At 48.5% G+C, this 26,253-nt stretch overlaps 1 protein-coding gene and 1 long non-coding RNA gene across 2 annotated transcripts; one reads left to right on the plus strand and one right to left on the minus strand.

Annotated features, from left to right (window-relative positions):
* Positions 1–9,537: 9,537 nt before the first annotated feature.
* Positions 9,538–24,997, minus strand: LOC140650299 (uncharacterized). The gene is made up of 4 exons (XR_012041915.1): positions 24,855–24,997; positions 23,384–23,535; positions 12,465–12,649; positions 9,538–10,025 (listed from the first exon to the last, which is right to left on the minus strand). It is a non-coding gene; the product is annotated as an uncharacterized lncRNA (long non-coding RNA).
* On the plus strand, positions 24,573–25,529 carry MIXL1 (Mix paired-like homeobox). Its single transcript, XM_072858431.1, has 2 exons — positions 24,573–24,905; positions 24,983–25,529. The coding sequence occupies exons 1-2, from the start codon at positions 24,573–24,575 to the stop codon at positions 25,448–25,450; spliced, it is 801 nt and encodes a 266-aa protein (XP_072714532.1). The 3' UTR covers positions 25,451–25,529.
* Positions 25,530–26,253: the final 724 nt, after the last annotated feature.

The raw sequence follows: 26,253 nt of genomic DNA on the forward strand, positions 1-26,253 counted from the left end.
GCTGCACCCTGCTTTACAAGTCTGTCACTTCAGCATCAGATCCAGCTTCACTTTAAGATTTGTTAGTTCATTTATAAAATCACTTGTATTAAAACGTCTGTTTTCCAAGTTTTGATCTGACACATTTCCTGCTTGGCTTGTGGAGTTTGTGCTTCATAAATATTTTCTTATGGCATCAGTTCTACAGTTTAATCCATAGTGAGATTAATCTTAAAGTTCCTGCTTTAAGAAACTTGAAATTCTTTATCCTAAAATGCATCCTCAGAGTAAAAGAAACTGAAGTTCTGACTGATCCTTACTGGATTTGCTATGTTTCGACCAAATGGAAGGAAATATTTACCTCATTTTATATACTGGCAAAACCAGAGGTGTTTCTGCTTCATGGCAGGAGACTAGCCCGAAACCAGGCAGCCCTAAGTTTGCCTATGTTTGGAGGCCAAGCTAAATCCAAGATGCTCACAAGCATCTTGCTTGACAAGCTGATTTTGGGAATAATTACAGAAAATGGATTTGTCTCCTGACAGGCTGTCTCCCGTAGCAAATGTTTGGTACGTTTAGCAAATGTGAGACTGTTCCTCTCCTCTCATACCAGCTTTGCTATACCATGCAACAGGCATGTGAGCTGGTGCCAGCGCAGCAGGTTTCTCCACAAAGTGCAGTGTAGTCTCTTGGAGAGGTCCCAGCTGGAGAGTCGAAGCAAGACATCTCTGGTAGCGCTGCGTATAACCGAGGCATGGTGAAGGCACAGCGCTGCAGCCTGGTTTGCCTCTGTTCGGAGAGCCACCAGGCAGCGCTGAGCTGCCCTTCGTGGCTCTCTGCCTGCATTCCCCATGGCACAGCTGTCTGGTGAGCCTGGAGTGGACATGTTACATCGATTCTCCTCCATTTCATGGTGCTTCCAAGTTGGATTTTTAAATACCGAAACTTGCTGTTACACTGCGGCGTCAGTAAATGCTGTGATGTGCAACTGGTGGACAAGCTGAGTGCATGATCAGGTATAGGAAGGGGAATAGCTGTGAGATGATATATTAAAAAAAAATAAGGAGGTTCAAATTTTGAAAGGAGTCAGGAAGTCTTGGTCTGGGATAATGTAGTAACAAATGACGAAATATTTTTCCAGAAGAAAATTTTGAATTTGCAGAGATGGTTATTTGAGCTACAGCATGGAATCCTGGCTTGTCTGGTATAAAATAGAGATTTACCTGGAGCTACATGTCCAGGCAGCCATGGGGCCCTGCACACATCCTCCCTGCTGCTGGAGGTCTGGCTGCCGGGGCTCAGGGCCTGCTCGCAGCGGTGGGGTGTGCTCCCGGGCAGCGCAGTGGGGAGGCCACTGCCGGCACCAGCCCCTGGCCCTCGGGAGCTGCTTCAGCTGAGGCTCTTGTCCTTGGCCCCTGCCGAGCTGTGGCCACAGGCCCCCAGATCCTCACCTGCACCCTGACCTGCTGGCTCTCACTCTCAGCCCCCTTGGCTCCCTGGCCCTCAAGGAGCAGCCGGCCCTGGCTGTTCCCTGGCATGCAGCCAGCATGACTTCTAACACCTTCAGTGAATTGCTCATGAATCCTGTAAATGAAGAAGTATTTCCCAAATGATTATGACAAAGAGTTCCCAATAGCTTATGTATTTGAGAAAACCCTTAGCTCAATTCACAGATAAGATGAAAATGCTAAGTTCAGCCAGTAAATTATTCATTTATTTCTTGTAACAGCTGGTTCTGCATGGGAAAAGAAACGCAGAAGAAATACAAGTCCCAGAGAGGCGGTCTAGTCCAGCAACAGTGCCCTCCACTAAGAAATGTAGACCTAGAAACTTTAGATAGAATAAATCAATTATTTAATTCAAGCTGGTGAATGTTTAACAGTTAAAAATACCAACCTACTCATTGCAATTATACAGTGAACCATTAAAACGTTCATAGAGCACTAGTCTCACTTAAACAAACAGCTCTTCTACTCTTCCTGGTGTTCACAGGTACCAGACCGTCAGCCCTTCCTCCCAGGCACCCATGGGTGAAACCTGTGTGCTTCCTGTGGCAGGGGTTGTCCTTTGGAGGTGTTCCACTTGCGTGGTGGTGGCTAACAGAGGAAGGAGCCCTGCTTTGTAAGATGTGGCCTAATGCCGTGTTTGCTAGAGCAACAGCTGCTAAATATTTGATTATCTCAAATGAACACCTCCGAGCAGCTGGGTCTGGCACTGTGCTATGGGCACAGAAATGCAAAGCATTCACTATGAAAATATTGTTATCAGCTTCTCAGGAATGGCTACATTAAGTAAACCAGGTGTGAACATCGTTCCCAGCCCTAGTGCTACCGTACCAGCCCAGAGCTCCTGTAGCTGGGAGAGAGGAGAGTGGACTGCCTGGAAGGAAAGGCTACGTGTATCTCTGGGAGGGTGTCCTGGTTTCAGCTGAGATAGAGTTAATTTTCTTTATAGTGGCTGGTATGGGGCTAAGTTTTGGATTTGTGCTGAGGTCGGTGTTGATAGTGCAGGGATGTTTTGGTTGTTGCTGCACTAGTCAAGGACTTTTCAGCTTCCCATGCTCTGCCAGGTGCGGGAGAAGCTGGGAGGGGACACAGCCAGGATAGTTGATCCAAACTGACCGAAGGGCTATTCCATGCCACATGACATCATGCTCAGTATATAAAGCTGGGGAAGAAGAAGGAAGGGGGACATTCGGAGCGATGGCATTTGTCTTCCCAAGTAACCGTTACGCGTGACCGAGCCCTGCTTTCCTGGAGATGGCTGAACACCTGCCTGCCCATGGGAAGTAGTGAATGAATGCCTTGCTTTGCTTTGCTTGTGTGCACGGCTTTTGCTTTACCTATTAAACTGTCTTTATCTCAACCCATGAGTTTTCTTACTTTTGCTCTTCCAATTCTCTCCCCCATCCCACTGCGGGGGAGTGAGCGAGCGGCTGCGTGGTGCTTACCTGCCGGCTGGGGCTAAACCACGACAGAGGGTGACCATGTTAATGGAAGAATTAAATTCCCCAAGGTTTGGCAACTGAATTGCATTTGTGAGTAATAACAGGATTTACCTTTTTCTAGAACATGACAGTTCTGTTCCTCTTTTTACTGTCTTCATTTTGCATTTACGAGAGTTGTATTGGCTGGAACAGACCAGGACCAGAAGGAAGAAAGTGTTCAAGTTATTTTACTTTAAATTACAGGCTTTCTCTTTGTCTGTCTGCCTTTCCTTAAAGGACGGATACAAGCTGTTTGGTTAGGAGCTGATCTTGCACTGTAAAACCACCCATGGAGGCACTGTTACAGTGTAATGGACTCCCAACTCTGCTAGCCTCACAAAGGAAAACAAATTCGATTTGTGCTTATGTCTCTACATTGCTCTAGCTGACATAATCTAGACTAAAGAGTATATGTAAATATTTTTGTTTTCCCCTTATAGTTCTCTTGATCACAGTCATTTTATAGAAATTGATTTTTATTTTTTTTGGAAGTCTGTTGGAAAGTATCTTTGTCCCAGGAGCTACAGTGAATCTGCCAGTGTTGCCCATTTTGGTGACCACTCAACCTCATCTACCACCAAGCTGCTTTTTTGTGGCTGCTTATTGGTTTTCCTGAAGTTTAGGAGCCCAGGGTGACCCTACTGTACGTGTGACAGACAGCAGATCTTCTCAGTAACTCTTTAGATGTTCAGGACACATTAAACTCAAGGATCACACTCCGACCATTTGCTCATGCACCGTAAATTGGGTTTGGACCTACTGGGATTGGCAGATCTGGGACAACAAAGGGTATAATGGCACCACAGGTTTCATTGAGAGAAAATTCTCCTAAGTAATTTAAATCTGTCCTTTTTCATTACTACCTGTTTATTCGAATGTCGTATGTCTGTGGAGAAAAATAAGCCAACTCAAGATTTTATGTTTCTACTTTTCAGTTAAGCAAGAGAGCACTTTGAATCCACTTCTGCAAGACCTCCACCACGGTCTCCTCTGCATTGAATAGTTTAAGTTTTTCTAAGAACTAATGAAAGCTCCAAAAACAGAGCGAGGGAAAAAAAAGGTAAAGGTAATTTTCGAAGTAGAAACCTGTATGCAATTTCTGAGTAGAAACTTGTATGCAATTTGGGTCAATGCCTGAAAATAACCACAATTCCATTTTCTTTTTCCTTCAAGAGGTCTCCTTCAAGGCATGGTCTGATCTTGCCTGGCACCCGAGAGCAAACAGTGCTGTGTGCTTCACGTCCTGTTGGACAACTCTGAAAGATGGCAGTACAGTTGCAATTTCGCAAACTACTTGCAGTCCCTTCTGGGACCTCTCTACAGCGGGGTGGATAATAGTTGTCTGCGCTTTGAAGCCGACACCATTCACTGTGCTGCTGCCTTGCATTTATGTAGTAATTTATGGTGACGTTCACACTGACTTCTCTAAATTATTACACGAGGTGCAGAATAACAGTAAATCGGCTGTAGGGTCTGGCAATACCTTTTTAGCTGTGTCAGCAAACACTGCTGAAAACAGGTTTATTGACATAGTGCTAGAGTGACTCTTGAGGAAACATACACATGCTAAAGTCCATCTTCACTAAATATTCCCATTTCAATAGACAGCAAACATCCCGTAGCGTGGACGCAGTTATACCAGCTACAGGTGATCATAAAAGAACAGGTCAGTCTAATAAAATAAGCGATACCGGTTTGATATATCTTATGCTGATAGGATTGTATCTGCAGCAGTGTAACTCTGTAAACAATCACACCTTTTACAGGTACATGAGCTGAGAGAAGTAGTACAGCACTGTTATCAAGAAGTCTTTGCTAAACAAGATATTGCTGGAAATTTGAGCACTTCCTGAATTTAACCAACTCCTCTAATAAAGTGATTTTACAGAATAGAGAACATGGAAACTGATGCAATTAACAATTGCATTTTTGGCTGTCTGCCCAGGACAAACTGTGAATCAACAGCCAGATGAATGATTTCCCTCCATGTAAATTCAGAGCACCTATGGATGCTCTTTTAAAACACCTCCAGAAGGGAGCAGCACCTCTGGGTCGGGGTCTGACCCCAACTAGCACATCTCCCCAAAGGGGACAGAGATGCCACACCCCTGCCCCTGAGCTCTCCTGACGTTCCAGACACATCCTGCTCTGCGCTGTGCTACGTACCAGCTTCTTCCCTCCTGTGGCCTTTCCTTTTGGCTTTATTTTCAAATGAACTATATCTGCCTTTAGGCCTCCAAGCTGCCCAATGGCACGGGAGATGATAGGCAGAGAGGAGATTTCTTTGCAAAACTGTTGGCTGACCGTCCTGCCTGTCTCTTGGGAAGAGCAAGGCTATGTGTGCAATTCATGGCACTATTCATGTCACGCCTTCCATTCAGCAAACAGAAGGATAACATACCTTTCAAAAACATGTGTTAAACCTGTCCCTCTTCATCTAATTATCAGATGCACTCTTTTCTAATGGAGAGAGTGCAGCTGGTTCCTTTTATGTTCTTGTTTGGGGTTTTTTTTTCCTGCTTTGGGTTAAATTGAGAATGAGGTTTCATGAAATGGCTGCTGTCAGAAGGAGCTGCCCTCGTCTGCTCCCAGCCACACACCACACACTCCTATCAGCATCCTCGTTGCCAGCTGTTATGCTTGCTGGACCTCTTAGCAATGCCCTTCACCTTATCAAGCAGGCGGAAAACTACTTGCTTCCTAGGTGCTGGGTTAGTTCTCTGCTGGCTTAGAGAGCTGGCCTGGTTCACTGAGGGGTCAGGAAAGCACTGGCAGCAGCAGGAACGCGCTGCCAGGAGCAGGGAAGGGAGGATGGGAGCAGGTTGTCCTTTTGAGGGCAGCTTGCAGTTAGAGCCACGAGCTAATGCCAAATAGTGGTGGTCACACACCACCATGGCTTCCAGCTGCGTTCTCCTGCCCTTTCCCTTGCACTGAATCTAGTGATGGAGTGGCTTCAGGGTGAGTTGATTCAGCTGGCTGATCTGGCTGAAAACTACTCATTTTTATGGCACAGTTAGTTTGCTAACTGCTGTTATCAGCCAGATGAACAGATACGCCCTGTGGCCACACAGCCACTAGATGCTATATAGGTAAAGCAACAGAAACAGGAAATGTGGACAGCAACTAGCTTGTAGATCAGCTCAGCTGTAATACCAAACTGTACCCTAAGAAGTAGCTACACCAATCCAGCCACCCCGCTGTTACTGGAATAGTCAGATCACTAGATAGTTTGCTTCCCTACCTGTGCTCTTCTGCTCTAATGAACGTATTTTCAGTGCAGGAAGTGTATTTTTATCTCCCTTATCCTGTGTGAGTAGAATTGCGCTCCAGCAGGCAATTTCGACCTCTTCTGATTTGCGGACTGCTAGTGGAGAGGCAGATCCTGCACAGCGGGACTAAATCTATTGACTTCCATTCCTCCGTGGCTTTTGTGGACCTTGGAAGTTGTTCACAGTGGCAACAACTGTAGACTGAAATCTACTGTGCAGCAGAACTGTTGAGAATCACACAGGTCCCATCAGACTGGCGATAGTGTTTTGACATCATTTTCTTCTCTCTCTTTTTTTTCTTTGTCATCAAGGATAATCAGAGCAGATTATGGTGTGCGAGGCTGGTGAACGAAGATGGAAACTTTGAGCTAAAACCTCCTCACTCTGGTTTCCGAATGGACAGCACAAGACAAATTACTGAGACAGGACTTCCCATTCTCTTTATCTGTGAGTAGGCTGTCCTCAAAGGAGATAAGCAGTAACAACCTTTCTTACAAAAGTCATGCAAGATTCTCTGTTGCAAGGCAGAGTCACAAATGTAAGCTTGTGTATGGGCGGCACTAGTAACCGTGCCTTTCCTTGGCTTGCAGATGTTCCTCTTGGAGAGCCTGTGGCTCCTCTCCCCATCACTGCAGAAGGCTGTGTTTTGGTATGATGGGGTTTCAGTGGCAATACTGGCTCATAGTGAAATGCAGCCTCCTTCCTTTTATCCTGCCCTCTCTCTCCCTCTTTTTAAACTGGCTTTATTCCCAGGTCTGGTTCACAGCCCAGCCCCATAAACAATTGAGTCAGTACTATTGTCAGGGCGAAGGCCTGCAAGGAGAGGAGTGTGAATGAGGGAGATGCCAAAGGGAGTGGCAGGCAGGATCTTCTTAAGCTGCCAAACCCTCATTTTTCATCAAGCCAGAGTTCAAGACTGGCACATTTAGTACATCCGCAATCTGACCCAGCCCCTTGGCTTAAAATGTCTACAGTTTATTTGCACACTTTCTGGTCAATATCTTGCTGACGCTTGAGAAGAATTGCTGCTGAACAGGTCGTATGTTTTTCCTCTTAAATATAGGGAGATGCGAATCCTCTTCCTTTCATATGCTTTGCTGCAAGATACTGAAATCTTTGAATGAGGAGGGGAATGACATATTAACATCTAATTTAAAGTAGTCATGGAGTCATCCACTGGGGACCTCATCATGTATCTCATATAAAACAGGGTCCGGGGTGGCTGACATGTGAGGGAGTTTCATCAGGGAAAAACAGGGCAAGAGTTCTCAAAGGAGAAGCTTAACCAAGGTGATTACATCTTACCAGCCAGATTTCTGAACCGTATTCCCAGGAGAGAAGTATCTGAATGCCTGATTCAGTGGTGATGCGCTCCTACACACCAGTCCTAAAATAGCAGAGGTTAACAACACTCAAAATGTCAGCACTAGGCCCCTGAGATAAAATGCTATCATGATGAAAGGAGCAATTCTCTTGCTTCCTTCCGTCTGCAGGATCTGTATAAGCTGGCCTCCACTTGAGGAGCCTTACCAGTCCAATTATGTGAGTTAAGTGCTAGGTCTTTTGCTGATATAGTTATGCTAGTAAAAGCCCTCGTTTAGATGTAGCTATATAGAGATAGGCAGGAAGAGTGTGTCTTTAACCTCACTGAGATACAGCAAAAAAAAATATCACCAGTATAGACAAGCCCTTAGGCTCACAAATATGTGAATGTAATATCTCCTTTTGTGTCTTGCTTTTATTACAGGCCTCCATAGAGGGCCCATCCTTGTAATTGTTGAGTAGCCTTTATATAATAGCAAAACAACAATATTTTCCAGCTAGAGAACAGGCTCTGATATTCGCAACAGCAACTGACATTTCTTTCCAGATCAAAACCTGGGGAAGGAAATTCCTTGCCAGATGGAGTCCCAAACATCACTAGTAGTGTGCCCAGCGCCTCCCAGTAACCTGTTAGCCACAACAGACAGATGGGTCTTGCTAATCTTCTCTATTCAAAAAGAGGGCAGTAGCAATCTTTGCTGGTTGAACCTTAACGCTGTGGTGCAAAATGCCGCATTCAGGTCAGTGGGTATTCGTTCTGACCCCCTCACTACGTTTTGTGTGCAAAATGTAATTATCTCACCGTTGATCACTTTAACAGAATAATCCAGTCCCCAGGCCTTAGTGGTCATGTCAGAAAGGGGCTGGTCCTCATTAGGACTCCCAAATCCCACAAAAATAAGTATCCCACAAGAGTATCCAATAGACTGGTTTGATGAAAATAATACTTATTTAGAGGCAAGTAATTTAATGCACTACAAAATAGCTAATAATTTTGATCTTTTTAACAGTCACCTAGGAGTCAGGAGAAAAATCCTTCAGGAGGACTGTGAAGTCCTGAAGATCCAAATAAAATTTCTCTAACCACAAGTGAAAGAAATGAGATGTCAGCTTTAGCATCACATTCATTGCAAAAGGATCCAAGTTTTCAATTAATTTTCATTTTTGAAAGAGCTTGTTTTCCTCAACTTGTAAAAAATATTAGAGGGAAAACATCTGTTTTGAAAGAAAAGTTCTTTTTTTTTTCCCCAGTGACACATTGCAAGATCTTGCCTTCTAATGCCTTCCAGGAGTTAGTTTGATGATTCCTTCTGACACCCTAAAGCTCCAAGATTCTACAAAGAGGTAGTGAAAGGATTAAATAAATTACTTGGTCACTGTGGAAAATCATAGAGAGGGAGGCAGAACACCAGGATCCTGAGGTTTCTATGGCTATTGTATGAGACAGACAGCTTCATCTTGTCACCCGTGTAGGATTGCAGTACTATTTTCTTTTCTTCTTTGAACAAATGGGCTCATGGCCAATGATTTACCAGTCTCACTTCTAGAAGTGTGGAAGCCACTTAGTTGTCGCAAAGCCTCAGACAAAGGTAGACAAAAGCTTTGCAAAAAGTCTCAGCCATCCCTATTTAGAATGGAGGCTGCTCAATACCTAAAGAGCTGAGCTCTTAGTTATCAAGGGATATAGTAAAGTCTTAAATAATCTGCAGACTATTAGAGGACAAATAAAGGCTCTAGCTGGGAAGTTACTGAATGTTCAAGGATTTCCAGTATCCTGTTTCCTAGGTGCCATTAAAAACCCACAACCTTAAATTCTGCAGCAACTCAGCTCCCCCTGTGATACCATTATGGCTGGACACAAAAAATGTTCCACTTCATACCTAACAGCATATTGCTACATGCTGTAGCATGTAAATTCATCTCTATCTGTTGACACAAGTCACCCTTCTTCAGCATCACTTTATTTAAACAACTGTACAGTGTGTGTTTGCATGTGTATTTGTACATAGAAGAAACTCACTCCCCCAGTCAGCTCCTCGTCCGGCTAATGCTGCTCGTGCCTGCAGCACAGTCAACAGCTGAGTGCCCTGGCAAAGTAGGGGAGCCCAAGGGGTTTCCAGAGAGTCGGCAGGGAAGGATGGGCCTGCACCTGCAGCACCATGCCTGGGCACCAAGGCTGCTCCTTGGCTCCCTCCCAAGCTTCCCGTGTGACTGGAGGCTGCTTGCTTTCCTTCTTGGTTGCCTCCGATGTCCTCACGGATGAAACATCCCTGCTTGGGAGCTGGGTGCAGCCAGCACTCAGAGACACGCCAAGCCCGTCCTGCGGTGTGCGCGTTTCCATTCCAGTGGCTTTGTCTGATGCCAAATTGTTCCTCACATTGCCTGACTGTCCTGTCACCTTTGGTAACAGCCGTGTTTGGCAGCTGACCATTTCCTCGCAGACTGGTGAGCTCACCACCGCTTCAAACCTATGTCAGAGAAGTTTACACGTCACATAGGAACGGGATGTTCTTCACCCACGCTACAAAGGCCCTATCTGAACTACAAAACAAACAAAATGAGCCTGCCTACAACGCTGCGGCCACTTTGCACTGCTGAGTCTTGTCGAGGATGCAGAAGGGACCTGGAGCTCGGGCTGATCCGCTTGGCTCTGCGAGGCAGCAGGGTGCTGTCCCTCAGCCTGGCTGGTCCCGACGATGGACCCTGCCAAGTCAGGGCTCAGCCCAGCAGGACTTCAAGCAACCACGATGGCAAACTGGGCACTCGTGCAATTTTTTCTGAAACTTTTCCTTGGCCTTTTTATGTAGCTGGTGCTTCTTGGACTCATACTGTTCGAGCTGTCTCATTTCGTTGGAGAAAATTGAATTGGACGGTGGTAGCGTCAGCTCACCAGACAGCAGGCCCAGTGACTAAAGGAAAGGGAAGGGGGAAAGCAGAGCCAGGCTCCCCTTCTTGCTCTGCTACTCACTGGCTTTCACATAACTGTGGGCAGGTCGCCCAACCTTCCCATGTTTCAGTAAAACAGAGACACATCCCTGGAAAATGTATCAAGGCCCTCAACAGAAGGAAGTCCACAGAGTGAAATGCAGGGATTACTCCTAAATGTTCATTGTTCAGGTTTGAGAAAAGAATCAGCTTTATTACAGCATCCACAGTTTCAGTGTGGTCCTTAACAGAGACCCAGCCGAGACCCCATCTCCAGTACTGTGATGGTGTGTCGTCCTAGCACAATTCCACAGTCATTCACTTCTCTCTGTTCACTCTAGATTAATAAACCGTGTTTTCTTAAAAAGCCCTGCTTTTATGCAAAATTTTGGCCTAGTTAGTGTGTTTTCAAATATATGTGGCCACATCCAGTTAAGAACAAAAACAGGTTTTATATGTTGGGTAATATATTGCTGGACATGTCCCATGCAGAACAGGCAAGCTCAGTTTATAACTGTATGTGAACAACACCCAGCAAAAGTGCCCAAAGGAAAGGTTTGCTGCTCTGTTGTCGCTATGTAAGGATCGCTAATAGCACATAGTCAAGTGCTACGTAAAAGTCAGGCTACATTGCAAAGCTGGATAAAATTGCCTTTCTGTTAACAAACAGTGTAAAATTACCCAGTTTGGCTAACCTTGAATTCCTCCTGGTTTCTGGGGAATTTATGTCCCAAATTCCTTGAACTATATAATAAGATGATTGCTATAATATTTTATTTTGGTTGTGTGCACATGAAATAGGGCAGACTGGTAATACACCAGAGACTCTGTAGAGCAGCAGCTGTTACACTTTCAAAGAGCATTACTGAGCTTTTTATAGTTGGCTGCAGTTGACATCACAGCTAAATAGAGTCTCGCTCTAAAATATATTCCACCCAGCCTATGCAACCTTAAAGCCATGCATTGCTGGGAGGAGAGAGGGTTACAGGAAGCAATGCATTGCCAGCACGGAAGTAAAGGCACAGGGATATGTTTTCTTCTTTCTCCTGCATCCATTAGAAATGCTCTTGAAAGACTTCTTCAGGAAGAGCAGCTGCCTCTGGAGAAGAACGACAGGGTGAAACCTCTCATCTCGGGACCCAGCATTCAAATCTGGCCCAGGCAGGCAGCGACCGGCAGCTCTAGTGACCTAGCGAGTAGGTAGCTCTCTTAGTGCCTCACAGATGACTGTCCAGACCAAAGGAGGCTACAATCACAGCTGCTGCTTTTACACTCTTACCACTGGTGCCACCGTCATGCTGCTAGAAGCTGGGTAAAAGCAGCTGTGCAGTAAAAAACATTGGTGAGGAGCATCACACACCCAAGCCCCTTTATGGACCAGACCAGCAGCTTCCAGAGCTTTCGGGAGAGTGCTTTCCACCACACTCACTATTAAGAAAATAACGAAGCTGGGTTTGGGGGAAGCTTATCTGGTACTTGAGGGTATTGGGGATAATGATCCCTGAGGGTGACATCTGCTGCAGCGCAGACCTCCTGAATGAAACCTCTGCATTGCTTTGAATCCTCACAGCCTGGCACACTGCTGCCCTGTGGACCTTCTGCAGTAGCACGAGCGGGTCGCAGTTTGGGAACAAGTCCCATAAACATGAAGATGGGGACTCACCACACTGATTCAGAGCAACTCCTGCCTGTACTCTGCAATCTCTGTAGCTAACACAAAGGGATTAGGGACTAAGGGAAGAGTTTGGGCCAGGATGGCCCTTTCACACTGCAATGCTCCATGAACTCACCTGGGCTACTCTAGCATGTAAAAAGCCACGTACTTCCCCTGCCTGCTAGAGAGATATGGGATGAGATACATGATGTGCTTCCTCCCTATGCCTGCCTGGCACTTCTGTCCAGCTAGCAATGATGCCAGCCTGTGGAGCTGAAATCACACATACTAATCAAGTATTTTTCCCCAAAGTATCCAAAATTGTTACCTGGGTTCCTTCCAGGCTCCCTTTTCTCTTTCCATCATCACATCTGTTGACTGATAACAGACATGATGATACAAGAATAGGAGCAGCTGCTGTGACTTCTTTATGCAACTGATTCTCTTCCACGTGGGATATTCAGAAGACACTTTTGGTTCACTTTGTTTCAAGGGTGCTGCTCAGGGCACTGCCTGCATGATAGAAGACATGCATACAATAAAATAGTGGAGGCTGAAATGCTGCTGAATAAAAGTTTAGTGGGGCGGTTTCACCAGTGCTGACTGTATGAGCTCTAAGCCCCCAAAACTTCTAAATCCACCCTGCGTTTGTGTGTGTCTGAATATCTATACTACTATACTGCTGGACATACTCCGTGTGAACAGCCTGGGGTTCCTGAGGTACCTTTCACAGCTTAACACACACTGCACCTCCCCTTAGAGTCTGTGACCGAAGATCATTTGGTTTTCAGCTATGGTTTCTTCTGAGATCCTAAAAGACCTCACGGGAAAATGTCGATGTCTTACTCCTTCCCCGACCTGCTCTGTTTCATCTTGCAGGGACCCACCATCCTGACAAGAAGTCCATTTAAAAGGCAAGGCCGGGGACGTCTAGCCTACCTTCACTGGGAAAGGCTGTGAAATGCGAGGAGACGGTGCATCACCACAGTCTGAGAGCCTTCCCTGGGCGTTGGTTAGATGGCGTGCCAAAAATGTCACGGGTAAGAGTTACTGGTACAGCCCCTTTCACAATCTGCCACTGTTCACTGTCTTAAGGGTATGATGGCACAATTTGACCTTAAAACTGCATGGACACAAGGCTCCTCTATGCTGGAAAATGCATCATCATCGTAGCCAAGTGCATCGGCACGTACCCAGCGCAGCAGCCAGGAATGATCAGCACTGCCTTCCCCTGTCCAAAATGTCAAATGAATTTCTGCTTAAACATGTGACACCGGCAACCACAGAAGTCCTCTCCAGCCTCACCCCAAGGTTGTTGCTGCCCTCTTTATGCTGTGCTCCCACCTGGCATTACACGAGGGGACCAGCGGAGAGTGTCACACCATCTCCTCACCAAGGCACACGTAGCCCATGTACTTCGTGGAGGGGCAACTGAGAGCGGTGCCCTCCAGCATCCCCACAACGTTACCAGTGCTGCCCTCTGCTCTTCTGCGCTGTAATAAAAACACAGTTCTAACAGCAAAATCTCTATTTTAACAAGCACTGCTTACTTTCTTCAGGAAGGAAGTGGAAAATAACACCTTGCTATATAGCAACAGCCACACTAGGAGTATTTTGCTAAGGTAGTCCACCAATAAATAGGTTTAATGGAGGCATTTCCTCACCAAAAAAGTGCCAGCCAAAGCAGGTACATCCCTTGCTTATTTCTGCTGAGCCTACCTGAGACACTGCTGGCAAAGATATTTTCCACTTAGCTTTCCCCTTCCTATTCATACCATGCTCAATGGTCAATTCCCAAATGGCCCAAACTTCACCCAGCAAAAAAAATGGCAATTATCTAAACTATGGCTATTCTGCAAGTGCTCCACAGAGCACTTCATGACTCCCTTTTTTCATGATTCAAGATTTCTACAAGCGGAAAACCAGCAACCCGGACCCACAGGTACAGAGAGGATTTCACAGGAGTGGCTCTCCTTTTGTTGTGAAGAAAAAGTGAATAAGCCCTTTCTGCTGTGTGATGTGGTCTACAGTTTCTGCATCTGCTGAAAACACTGGCAGGAGTTTGAGAACTGACCCTGGGAAATGTGGACAGAGAAAAGAGGTCAGGCAGACTTGCAATGACCCGGTCTTCTGCAGCTCTTCGTGCATATGCATTTTACATGGTCCTAAGTAAAATGTCCATCTGAAACCAGCTTTTCCACTTTGGTTAGCCAAAGGAATCTGGTGAAGCTGCATTGCTGCGAGATTAGATAAAGGCCTGGAGAGCAGGAGGCAGGCACCGATCCTGCTCTGGAACAGGGATCTTCTAGGAACAACCCTCTGTGTCTCTGCCAGCGTGCCATGCGCCTTCCCTTCAGCAACAGAGCCACAGGCAAGTTACAGTGGCATTTGATGTTCACATTTGGACAGCCCAGACTTGGCTATACACTATTAATGGCAACCTGCTGCTGTGGAAAGCTGAAATGCAAAGACTTGTTTGAGATGAAGGAGGTCAGTGCTCACACACATTCTGGACACTTTGTTAGGAGGAGGAAAGAGCTCAACATACAGCAGTTTGCTTGTGTGGGCACCTGTCTGGCTCTTTGCATCTCACAACTAGAAATTATCCTGGTCCCTCAAGCAGGAGCCTGCTCCATGCAGCCAGTGGAAAGATCACCATTTGTCTGAAGGATGCAAAATCAAGCTCTTCGGGCAGGGGATCAGTCTTCAGTCTGTCAGGATTTTCAGCATCAGCAGGTTCCCTGTTTCTCCTGGACTGCTCTGTATATGCCAGGACTCCTCCTGCCTTATCTGATAAGAAAAACAACATGGAGGAAGGACAGTTCAACCAAGAGAGACTAATCAAAGGAAACTCCTTATCTTCTCATTTCTCCTCTTTGAAGACCCCAACTTTTTTTATCCTGGCAAGATTTGAGAGAAATACAGCCTTTTGGAAATGCTAGAAAACCATGAATGCTGCTATGCTGGCACTGACCAAGACACACATGATGTAAAACACCCAGATGATGCTGTGATTGATGTGATATTGTGCCCAGTTTTGCAATTTCCAGGCACCGTCATAAAGACTTTGTCTACAGTCATGCTTCAGGCATTGACAGTGAGCCCGAGGGTGGTGACAAAACAGGATAGCAGCTGTGGAACTGCAAATCAGAAACCTACACTACAACGCTGCTGCACCCTCTCCTGATCACTCAGCCTTGCAGCAAACTCTCGTCACTCCTTTATACCTTCTCGTACCTCAAAGGCCTTAAGACAGCCTCCCAAATATGAAGACACGACAGCAAAAGAGGAAAAATGTGGTCTCATAGGGATATGGGGGATGGCTAAGATGGCAGTAGAGAGCTGCTGTGATCACTGCCGCCTGGAGTCACTCTCGATCTGGGATCGCAGTTGTCTCATTTGGAGTAATAATGTATTTGCTCTTTGGCATGCGTCCAGCGGCACGGAGAAACTTCCAGGAGGTGGGGAAGAAAAGCTGTCGAGGAGAAAATTCTTAAAACCCCCAAGTAATATGTCTAAGACAAGCTTGGTCAAATGCAAAAGAGGGGGGAAAGAATCGAGGGGACTAAAAGATAACGGAGAAAGAGATAAAAGTACCAATAAAAGGAAAGAGAGGAAGACCTTTAAGACAACAAAGGAGAGGATTAGACTAAGGAGGTGACAAGGGTGCGCCCTTGACAAACGGGGCCAAAGTCAAATAGAAGAATAACCCTGCTAGAAATAAAAGCAGAGGAGCTGAGCTTGAGTAATGGGGGAAGAAAAACAGCTGTCATATAAAATGGGGACAAGAGAACAAGAGGCATTTTGAAGGTCTGGTGCAAGAGCTGCCTGAGCAGGGCAGTGGGGGGGCACTGGTCCCGGGGGGAGAGCAGGGACATGCCCTAGAGAGCGTGTTTGCAGAGAGGAGTGAGGCAACACGCGGGATGGCATCAGATGGTTTTATCAGGGATGGTTGAGGCAGGAGGACGGGATAGTGGGGGAGGAAGACACAGATACTTTTCTATGCAAATGCGTGGAGCTTCTGTGTGAGTCAGACACCAGAAAATTGTGCCGTGGGCTTACAAAAATCAGGATAACCCACAGGAATAATGCCTACTGGGTTCGTTGCGTGGTATTTTCTTTCTTTTTCTTTTCTTCAGCGTGATTTTAAATAGCAAAGAAATATGAGTCAATTCATGCATGGAAGAGAATTACTTCATCAAATGGCATAGTAACCGCTGCCCTCCCCAGCTATGATCACCTGAAACTGATTTAATGATAAACTGCAAATCCCCAGCTTAGGTGGAACTTCCCACCTTCCATCTCCACGTTAAAGCTGAAAATCTTCCAGACTGTACAGAAGCCTGAATATCTTTGAAATGAAACACCCCAGAAAAAAATGCTAGAGCAAACCACAATAGTTTTGTTGCAGATGCCATGATACACGAGAGACCAACAGTCCCTTGTCTCCAAACCTACCCAGAAAAGAAGATGGGAAACATTTAGAATGAATGATAAGACTGAAGCCACAGCACCGGCCTTGGCATGTGCCTGAGCAGCAGCAGAGAAATCAGCTGAAGAAATCTCCAGCCAATACCACTCAGAGAGGGAAGAGTTGTGAGGTTTAATAGCACCAGAGCCGTCAGGGGCAGAGAAAGATAGTGGATCCGTGTTCGTATTGTGACAGGCATCCAACCTTACCGGGAAAGTTCTGCTTCTATGTATTGCCTTCTGGTTTTGAACCATTGGAGCAAAATTTGCTTCACATTTGGATCCTTCTCTCAATAACCATGAGACATAAGCTTTAACAAAAACAAAAGAAGAAAAAAGTGAAATTCTCATAAAAAATCTGTTAATTTCAGCAGCTCACGCACTCAGACAGATACCAAACACTGCAAGACAGAAACAGAGAATCTTGTGACTGTCATTTGCTACGTCTGGGTAGAAGGAAGACCTCACCACGTGCAGGGATTGATGACAAGGGTTTAGGAGTCTGCCAAGAAAAGATACAAAACAATGCCTTAACGCTGCCTGCTAAGGCCAAGGAGCCTGAAAAAGGAAGAGAGGGGACTGTTCGGAGCTTTTCTTTCTGTTATTCAGTGCTATTAAAAGAGGATGTGGCCTCTCTGCTATATATCACCCTGCCTTCCCCTGCCAGCCCTGCTGTGTCTGCGTATTCTGGCTGCACCCTGGAAGGCTGCTGTATGAAAAGGAGGTAGACAGGGTCCTGTCTTTCTCCCTAGCTCTTCCGTCCTTATCTTCTTCTTTCTTTGTTTTTTTTCTTTCTTTTTTTTGTTCATCTGCAGAGATAGAGCTTTTTCCTTTGCTTGTACAGTGAATTAATTAAACAATACTGGGAGTTCAAATAACCCAGTAGTTTTATATCTACAACCACCTTCATCAACAGTTGTTATGAAATTCGTCATTAGGGAAAATATCTCTAAGAATGGGGTACGACCTTGTTCACAGCATGCAAGTAAGCAAAGCAACATGATGAGCCCTATTAAATAGAGCCTTTATGTTCTCTCACAGTACCACATGCTATAAAATCAGAGAGGGCACAGACATAAATTGCAACAAGGAATTGTTTAAGCCTAAGGCTTGCTGCCACAGCAATCTTTGTGGGGCTGCTCACTCACTGCAGAAGCAAACAGTGAGAGTCAGGTACACGCATCCTGCCGTTCTCAGGGTATCTCAAAACTCAAAGGCAGGCTGAGGCTTAACAGTGTCTAAATTCAACCCTAAACATCCCCTGCCCTTTCAACCAGCCTCTCCTATCTCCAGGTAGCTTCCTCCCTATTGCCCTTGCCTTTCCCTCTTCCCACCCCCACCATTTGCTCTTATCTCCCTCCCACTCCCACATCCTTGATCTTCCTCTCCCTCCGAAGGTAGGGAGCCAGCTGCCAGCCATCAGACGTACTCTGCTCTTGCCCCTTTGCTACGTCTGTGTCCCCTCTGAACCTGGGCATCTTGCCCCAAATCTGTTCCTGTTCGGATTTAGCAAATGCAGCCCCTTGATCTTTTCATATGCATTTGCTAGGTTCTTAAGCCTCCCCCACAGCCGCTTTCTTCAAGGCTTTCTGTGTGTCTGAAGCTCTTATCAACTCCTCGGAACAGAATACACGAATGGCACCACCAGGTCTTGAAGTCACGTCTCACACCTCTCAGGAAATGGCTTACCCTACCAAGTCACATCCCCCTCCTAAGCACAGGGCTAAAGTCACAAGATACTATTAGTTCCTCAAAACAAAGAGAGACGGCAGTTTAATTTTAAAAGGAAAATAGATCACGCATATATAGATGTAATCAGATCCTAGCCAAGCAAGACAGTCATCTTTCAGAGGGAACACAACCACTTGTCACATTGCGTTTATTTTAACCCCGTGGAAGATCCGTGCATAGAGCTGTTGGGCAAGACTGGCCCTTTACTTTGTGATCTGAAATAACTGGTGGCACTGCAGCTGGGCTGGGCCGCACGAGCAGCGTCCTGCGTTGGGGATTGCTGTCACCAGGCTCTGACATCGTTCTGATTCTCCAGTGCGATGGGCTCCATCACGTATTCTTACCGGTAGGTACAAACGCCCTGAAAGGGGTTCAGCCCAGCCCCTGGCTCACAGGCCGCTATTGAGGATACCGCGGCCGCACCGCCACGGGTCACACTGACAGCCACAGAACAGGGGCAGCACCGCTCTCCCTCTCACTCCCCAGCCCCAGTGCCCAGGCACCTGCTGCCAACCGGGACAGCCTGGGGACAGCCTGGAGCGTGGCCGAGTCACGCTTCTGACCTTGTGGTAAGCACTGGAGCCACCTCACTGTCTCACAGGTGGAGGCGAGCCTGAGGGTCAGAGGCAAATACAGCTATTTCAGTTTTACAGATGGTGAAGCCGAGGCACAGAAGTCAGCGTTTTGCCTGGGACCGCACAAGAGACCAGAGACGGCGCTGTGAATGCAATAGTGGCAACCTCAGCCTGCAGCGCTTTTCAAACAAGTCACCATACTGATCACACCCACCACGCACGTGCAATGGGAACGGCACAGCCCTAAGCGTCAGCGTGCCATCATCCATCCTTCTGAGAGGCAGAAAGAGCCCTCTACATCAAATACGCTTCCTGGGCTGACCAGGAGGGCAAACTCCCTCTTCTCTGTAGAGTGCTGGTCCCTGTCTTCAGGGAGGCTGGGATCTGTTCTGGGACTCCCCTAGGAGCAGCGGATGATGTGCGGGTGAGGCAGTGAGGACCTCCTCAGCACCCTGCCAGGGCTCTGGCGAGGAGGAGCTCCTAGGGATACAGCTGAACATCCAAGATGGACAGGCAGCTCGGGTCTCTCAAGACTATGCTTCAAGACATCTGCAAACTATGCCAAAGTGAGGACTATACGCAGCCCACCTTCTCAAGCTCTTCCTTGTTATATCCATGAGGGCTAAAACCACAAACACTACAAAATGACAACTTTAAATTAAAACCATGACATCACTGCGAGATCTCAGAACTCTACTTAAAAGCCTCAATATATAGATCTCGGTGTACGTATATTGGGAAGATCTGATAAACCTCTAAAAGCATTCAGAGGCTGTAAAGAGCTTTGCCACAGTGCCTAGCAGCAATTGGAGGGGAATTAAGGATTCATCTAAAGATTTCCTCTTAGGCAGAATGTAAAAACCCTCAAAACCTAAGCCTAGTGTGCATTAGTGATTTTTGCTATCAGGGCCCTGCTAGAGAAGCTGGAAATTATACAGTGTTTTCATGCCAGCAGAAGCTCTGGAGCAAATGTAGTTATGTATGCAACCCTAAAAATGTGTCTGGTCTACAATTAATTTTATTTGTGAGATAGTTACGCAGGCATTGCTTCTTCAATATAGCTTAAACTTAAGCGAAGTCTTAACAGCAAAAATGTGGGTTTGTTTTTTCTTAAACTTTCTCTAAGTTAATGAAATCAGGCTTGTGTGACCACTGTTCCTTTCTTGGTCAGTCTCCTAATAGAAGCTTTTGAGCCTGTTGGCCAGTTTCAATTAAAACTGATGTAAAAATTGAGATCTCCAAGATACCAAGCCTTTGCAAGTTTAGTCAGGGAGACAAGAGACAGCTAAATTTGCACTACTAAAAGCTTCAATCTCGGGTTTAGACACCTGAGAAGTCATAGACAGCCACCAAAAAGAAAAAAATAAGAAGCTTTGCTGGAATGAAAAAGTACCATGGATGAGCTGTCTCCCTGCAGAGTCCCAGAAGGAACAAAGCGATGTGACAAGCCAGAGGAGTTTGAACACAGCCAAGGCTGTGCTAGTGGTTACAAACCACTGCATGGCAAAACCCATCGTGTCTCCTCCCCTCCAGGACTGAGCAGCAAAACTGCTCATGTGTGTTAGTTATCTAAAGGGGTGCGTTTGTTTTGGCAGCAAAGACACGACTGAATGTCACACTGCCGCCTACTCTTGCCATGCGTTCTGGGATGCTTCCCAAGCCCCAGCTCCTCAAGTCACATAAGGCAGGATCTTAATCTGTACATTTAAAAGATGACTTTGTGGCCCTCAACAGCCTGAGAGAACCTCCCCAGCTTGATATGCAAAAGGCTGAAAAGCCAGCAGGCCAGCAAACCCTGCACAGGGCCCATCTCCCCCTTCTTCTCCAAAATCTCAGTGTTTCTGTCTTATCCTTGCTGGATGCTCGGAGCTGGCAGTGGTGACATGATAGCGTGTTCTCCACCTGAAGCTTAAAACCATGTTTTCATTGCAGGTACAGGTGCATTTCGTATTGTGAGAGTCCCCTCAGCCCAGGTACCTCAGTGCAGAGCTACTCCCAGCACTAACAAAAGCATAAGGAGTTTCTCTCTTGACAAGTACAGTGAAGATCAATGTAATCATCCTCTGAAGCAGGCTGTAATCTCTATTACCTACACGAGATAGTCTGCTCTTCCCTTAAGAGAGAGCTATCTCAATTTTAACCATCTTAATTTCAAAAGCCACTTCTGGACTTACATCATAGCTTCTGTGTCTCGAGGGACAAAGGAAAATCCCCCTTTGTGCCTAGACAGGACACAAATAAAAGCAAGTATGCAGAAGAGGAAGGGACAAAAGTCTGAACGTCTTCCTAAATGCTTCCAGCCCCTACCAGGTATAACTCCATGCAGATGCTGGCACCCACAAGGCATTGGAAACCTCCTCGTCAGACTACAAGGGGCACAGCAGGATGCGAAACTTCTTGTTGGGGAAAGGAAACTGCCCCAAACCCAGACACAGTGCTTTTTCCTTGCTGCAGGAGGCACACTGCAGTACCTCACAGGCATCGCTTTTAGCACGTCGGTGGGATGACACGCTGTGGGAGCTGCGGAGAGGTGTGCCAACGTTGGGAGGGGAGAGAACTGGCAGAAGAAAGCAAAGAGCTGTCTTTCATGCTGTCCTCCTTGCCTAGGAGGAGGCAAAAGCCTCCTACTCTGATCTCCGCTTAACGGCGCAATCCTTCACAATTAGAGCACTGTCCCCCTTGCCTTTGTTCAATCTTAGATCCCTTTCAAACCAAGCCAATGCAGAAGGGTGGCCACCAGGATCCCACAGAGGAAATCAGGGTGTAATGCTTTGAGCAACAGGAAAGGGAAAATACGATTCCTGGGCTCTGGTCTGGCCCCAGAATTGCTCTGCTTTCATGTCCAGCACATACTGCTGGTATGCAGAAGAGGACTCATCACCAAGACAGACCAAGATGCTGGTATTAGCCAGCCAGCCCAGAAAAGGAAACTGAAGCAGAGAAAGTGGAAGTAAGCAGAGGTCAGCGCCAAAGGTGTGCAGCCAGGCAGTGCAGCCAGGCCTGCCTACAGCTGCCTCAGCCACTCACGGGTGAACTGCAGGAACGTCCGCTAGAAAATGCAATTGTCTGCAGACGGTAATTCAGCGACTGAGCGTGAACCCCATACCCTGGAGCCTGTGCGTGTAAGTCTGGGCTGCACTAAGGGCACCGACCATTTTGCCCACGTGATTCAGTGACAGTAGCGCAGGCGCACCTAGCCTGCTTTATAGAGCTGCAAAACACAGGCTTCCTATTCTGTATCGCAGAACTAGCGGTCAAACTGCACTCATATACAAAATCTACTGCAGCAAAGTTTATAGTACGTAGAAGTTATTTTTCTTCCACTGTAACAGAGTGGACTTTTTTTTTTATGGTCTATAAATGTTATATCTGTGTCTCTTAATGAAAGCATTCAGGCCTGGGAACCGTCTCCATTCATTTCCTCATCAGGGGAAGCATATTAGCCGCTGTTACAAGATAGCTATTGGAACACCTCTGGTACCGTAAAGTGCCAGGGAACTGAGAAGGCTTTTGGCCCGAAGGATGTCACAGCAGTCAGAGATCAAAGACTCAGCCCATTTCCAGATTTATGAGTTGGGAATAGGTCTATTAGCTCCCAGTACTCGCTCTTTCCTGAGTACGTATTCAATATACATTGATAAAGTAGTCATCTTAATGGCAAGTCTGACACTGACTGAAAACCACCACGCTCCTGGGCAGTCTGTCTCAGTTTTGTCCTCTTCTAGCTCAGCATCAGATCCAGGTGGCGGCGGTCCTAGAAGCACCCCCAGATGGGATCCCCTCATTTCCCTCCTGCTCCACCTGGCAGTGCCTCTCGCTTGTAAGGCTGTCCCAGGGGCTGCTGGTGACCCACGGGCAGGGAATCCCAGATCTGGATTAAACCCCCCCTGCTGTTACCGTACACTTAATTTTACTTGGATCGGTTCCCTGATCGCACTGTGTGGACCCTCATACACCTTAGCAACCCGCTCAGCTACAGGGAAAGCAGCAGGATGGGGGTGAACAGCGGGGGGCCTGCGGTGCCAGCAGCTACTTGAGCCTGGGCTGCTGCTGCTGCTGAAAGAAAAACACGTGTACATGTGCGAAAAAACACATTTCCCTGAAAAAGCTGCTCTCTCAATGTCTGATGTACTTAATCCACTTTAACCAAATCCTAGAAACTAAAGTCAATATCCCTGTAAGGGCATAATTCAAAGCCGGATTAAATCCTTCAGAAACCTAAAGGATGTCACATCTCTATTCTGCATTACACAGGAAAGAAACCTCTGCTTATGTTTTTCAGCAAATGTTATTTGATGTAAAATAGAGTAAAATATTCATCATGTAAATGTACTATGGAGTAATTCCCTTTTGGTGCCACCTGTGGCATCTTCTAAGTCTGCACAGAATCTGCAGAGTAATTCAACCCTCCCCGAGTCTTTTATTAAAAACCTAAAATAACGCTGTCCATGCTTTCTGGATCACCACTCACCTGCGCCCTTTCTCACCACCGTGCCCTCTCGTTACACCGCTCATTGAGAACGCTGTACGAGCCTCACGTTTCTGACCGCCGTCTGCAGACCACAGGCCATGATTTCGGGAACAAACGACCTAGAAACTTCACTAATGAAAGCACCCGGATCGCTGCACGTGTAAAAGCACAAAGGTACAAATGCTTTAGGAATAAAACTTGCAAAAACGGCTTTTAACAATCAAAACAGCATTCTTTCATGCAAAGTCACTTTTCACAGGAGACGGTCCTGGGAAGGAAAACAAGGGCAAACCCTTTCCAAAGCACCTTGGTGGCGGTCAGGCATAGCCTGTTGGAGCGCGTGGGCAACGTTTTGGTGCCAGGCCTCTCCAGCTGGGAAACAGTTATGGCAGAAGTGCCCGGGCTGCGCGAGCGTGAGTGGGCGCAGAGAGGCATTAGCAAGTGGGTGGAAAAGGCGATGACACCGGCGTCTGCCTCTGCCCCATCTGCGCTGCCGGGGCTCCCCAGGTGCGTTTAACTTGCATCTTAAAAAGAAAGAGGTGCTTTTGCATCAGCAGGCACAGCAGGAGGCCGTACACCGGCGCACAGCTTGCAGCAAAGCACGGCAAGGAGAGCAGCTGCGGCCTCGGGAAGAGATAACTCGTGTTTACTTTGAGTCTCGCACCATGCGAGATCCCCGCTGGCCAGAGCGGCCGGCTGCTGGCGAACACCCACCTCCACACCAGCAGCTGGAGGGACCAAACTCCGTAAGCGGATCAGCCCAGATGTTGTATCAGAACTAACCCAGCTGCGGGACCGGGCCCTATCCGGGGTGCCAACCTCCCAGCACCGAGTTGTTTCGCCCGCAGAAGGCGGACGCAAACCCCGCTCCGCTCTCCCCTTTGCCGCCCGTGTTTCGTGGGGGGTCGAGGGCCGCCAGCCACCACCCACCCCGTCGGGCACGCGTGGGGCTGCGGTGCCCCGGCCGGCGCCGAGGCCTCGGGGCTGAGCAAGGCAGGGGACGCCCAAGCGGGCACCCCACCAGCACGCCTGGGGTGCGGGGCCGGGCGGCTCGGCGGGGTGCCCGGGCCTCCGCGCCCACCTTCCCCGCCGGGCCGGGCCGCCTCCCTCCGAACCCCCGCCCCTGCCGAGCCCCCTCCCCGGCTATAAAGGGCGGCGGGACGGCGCGGCCCCCTCCTCGCCCGCTGCCATGGCCGCGCTGCGCTTCGGGGAGCCCCCGGCGGAGCCGCCCGCCTTCCCCGCAGGCAGGTGGGCGGGGGGCGGTGGGCCCGGCCCGGCCTCGCCCGCCCTCAGGGCGCTTCCCTCGGCGGAGCGGGGCCGGCTGCCGGCGGGCCGGGCCGGGGGGGCGGCGGCGGAGCCGTCGGAGGGGGCGCCGGCGGCCTCGCAGCGTCGGAAGCGGACGAGCTTCACGGCGGCGCAGCTGGAGACGCTGGAGCTGGTCTTCCAGGACACCATGTACCCCGACATCTACCTGCGGGAGAAGCTGGCCGACGCCACGCAGATCCCCGAGTCCCGCATCCAGGTGAGGGGCGCCGGCCGCGCCGCGCCGCCCCGCCCGGGGCCGCCCCGGCCGCGCTCACCGCCGCCCTCTCTCCCCAGGTCTGGTTCCAGAACCGGCGCGCCAAGTCCCGCCGCCAGCGGGGACCGCCCCGCCCCGGCCCCGCCGCCCCGCCGCCGCCGGCCGCCCCGCCGCCGCCGGGCTACCCGCGGCCGCCCCGCCTCGCCGCCCTGCGCGCCCCGGAGCGGCCCCGCTTCGGCCTCTCCGGCCTGGCCCAGATCGTCCAGATCAAGGAGGAGGGCTCGGCCCCCTACGAGTGGCCGCCGCCCGCCGCCTTCCCCCCCGGCCCCGGCTTCGAGGGCTTCCCGGCCAGCCAGCCCGGCGCGGCCGAGGCCGCCTCCTTCGCGGGGCCGCCGCCGGGCGTGGGCAGCGCGGCCGGCCCCTACCCGCCGGCCCGCGCCTTCTGCGGGCAGTACTCGCCCGTGTCGGACGCCGAGGACACCAGCGGCTACTCGGAGTCGGGCTCGGAGTGGGAGGAGAACGCCCTCGGCGCCTTCCGAGCCCTCTGAGTGCCGCCCCGGGCGGGACCCGGCCCCGGGGGGTTCAAACTGCATCCCCCGGCCTCGGTGCCAAGTCCTCCCCCGCCAAACCCGGTCCTGGGGTGCGCTGCTCAGGCGGGGAGCAGGCACGTACCGCGCTACCTCAGCCCTGCTCTGCGACTGTTGCACTTTATCCGGTAGTAACTGATGTTACCTATTTATTTAAGAAAGATACGGGTCAGCTCCATCAGCTGAGGGCATCTTTTTACACGGTATTTAAAGATTTCCATTAGCATGTTTTGTATTTCTATTTAACCTCCTCTAGCCAAAAAGCTAACCAAATCCACTGTGTGTTGGGGGTGGGGGCTGGTCTTAGGGAAGCAGCAGAGTGGGATGCTCTGTCGGGGATCAGACCGGGGATCAAAAATAAAGGTTTACATTTTTGCTCTACTTGTGCGTGTACCTGGGGCAGGGACAGGGTTTCTTACCTTGACCGGCGTGGGGTAGAGAACAGAGGCTGTAGCTATCCCAGCTGCAGGTTCTCTTCCCAGGTCCTGGAGAGCCGGGGCTGCGGTTTGGCTGTGAATGGGAGACCTGAGGGGCCTGAAGGACAGGTTACAAAAACTGCCTTGAACGTCTCTGTCAGTATTTGCTTTAGATCTGTGCTAAACAACCACCCCCATCCCTGAACAAAAATGCAAACGTATGGCCCAAGTAATACAAACCCCAAACCCTCAAATTAGTGTCTCGCTCGGACAAAAGCCTCAACTCTGCCACGTCAGCCGAGGTTAAACTACAGAAAGTAATTTTTTTGTCACAAAATGCAGGTGTAT

This window comes from Ciconia boyciana, chromosome 3 (assembly GCF_034638445.1).
Source record: "Ciconia boyciana chromosome 3, ASM3463844v1, whole genome shotgun sequence".
Classification (NCBI taxonomy): domain Eukaryota; kingdom Metazoa; phylum Chordata; class Aves; order Ciconiiformes; family Ciconiidae; genus Ciconia; species Ciconia boyciana.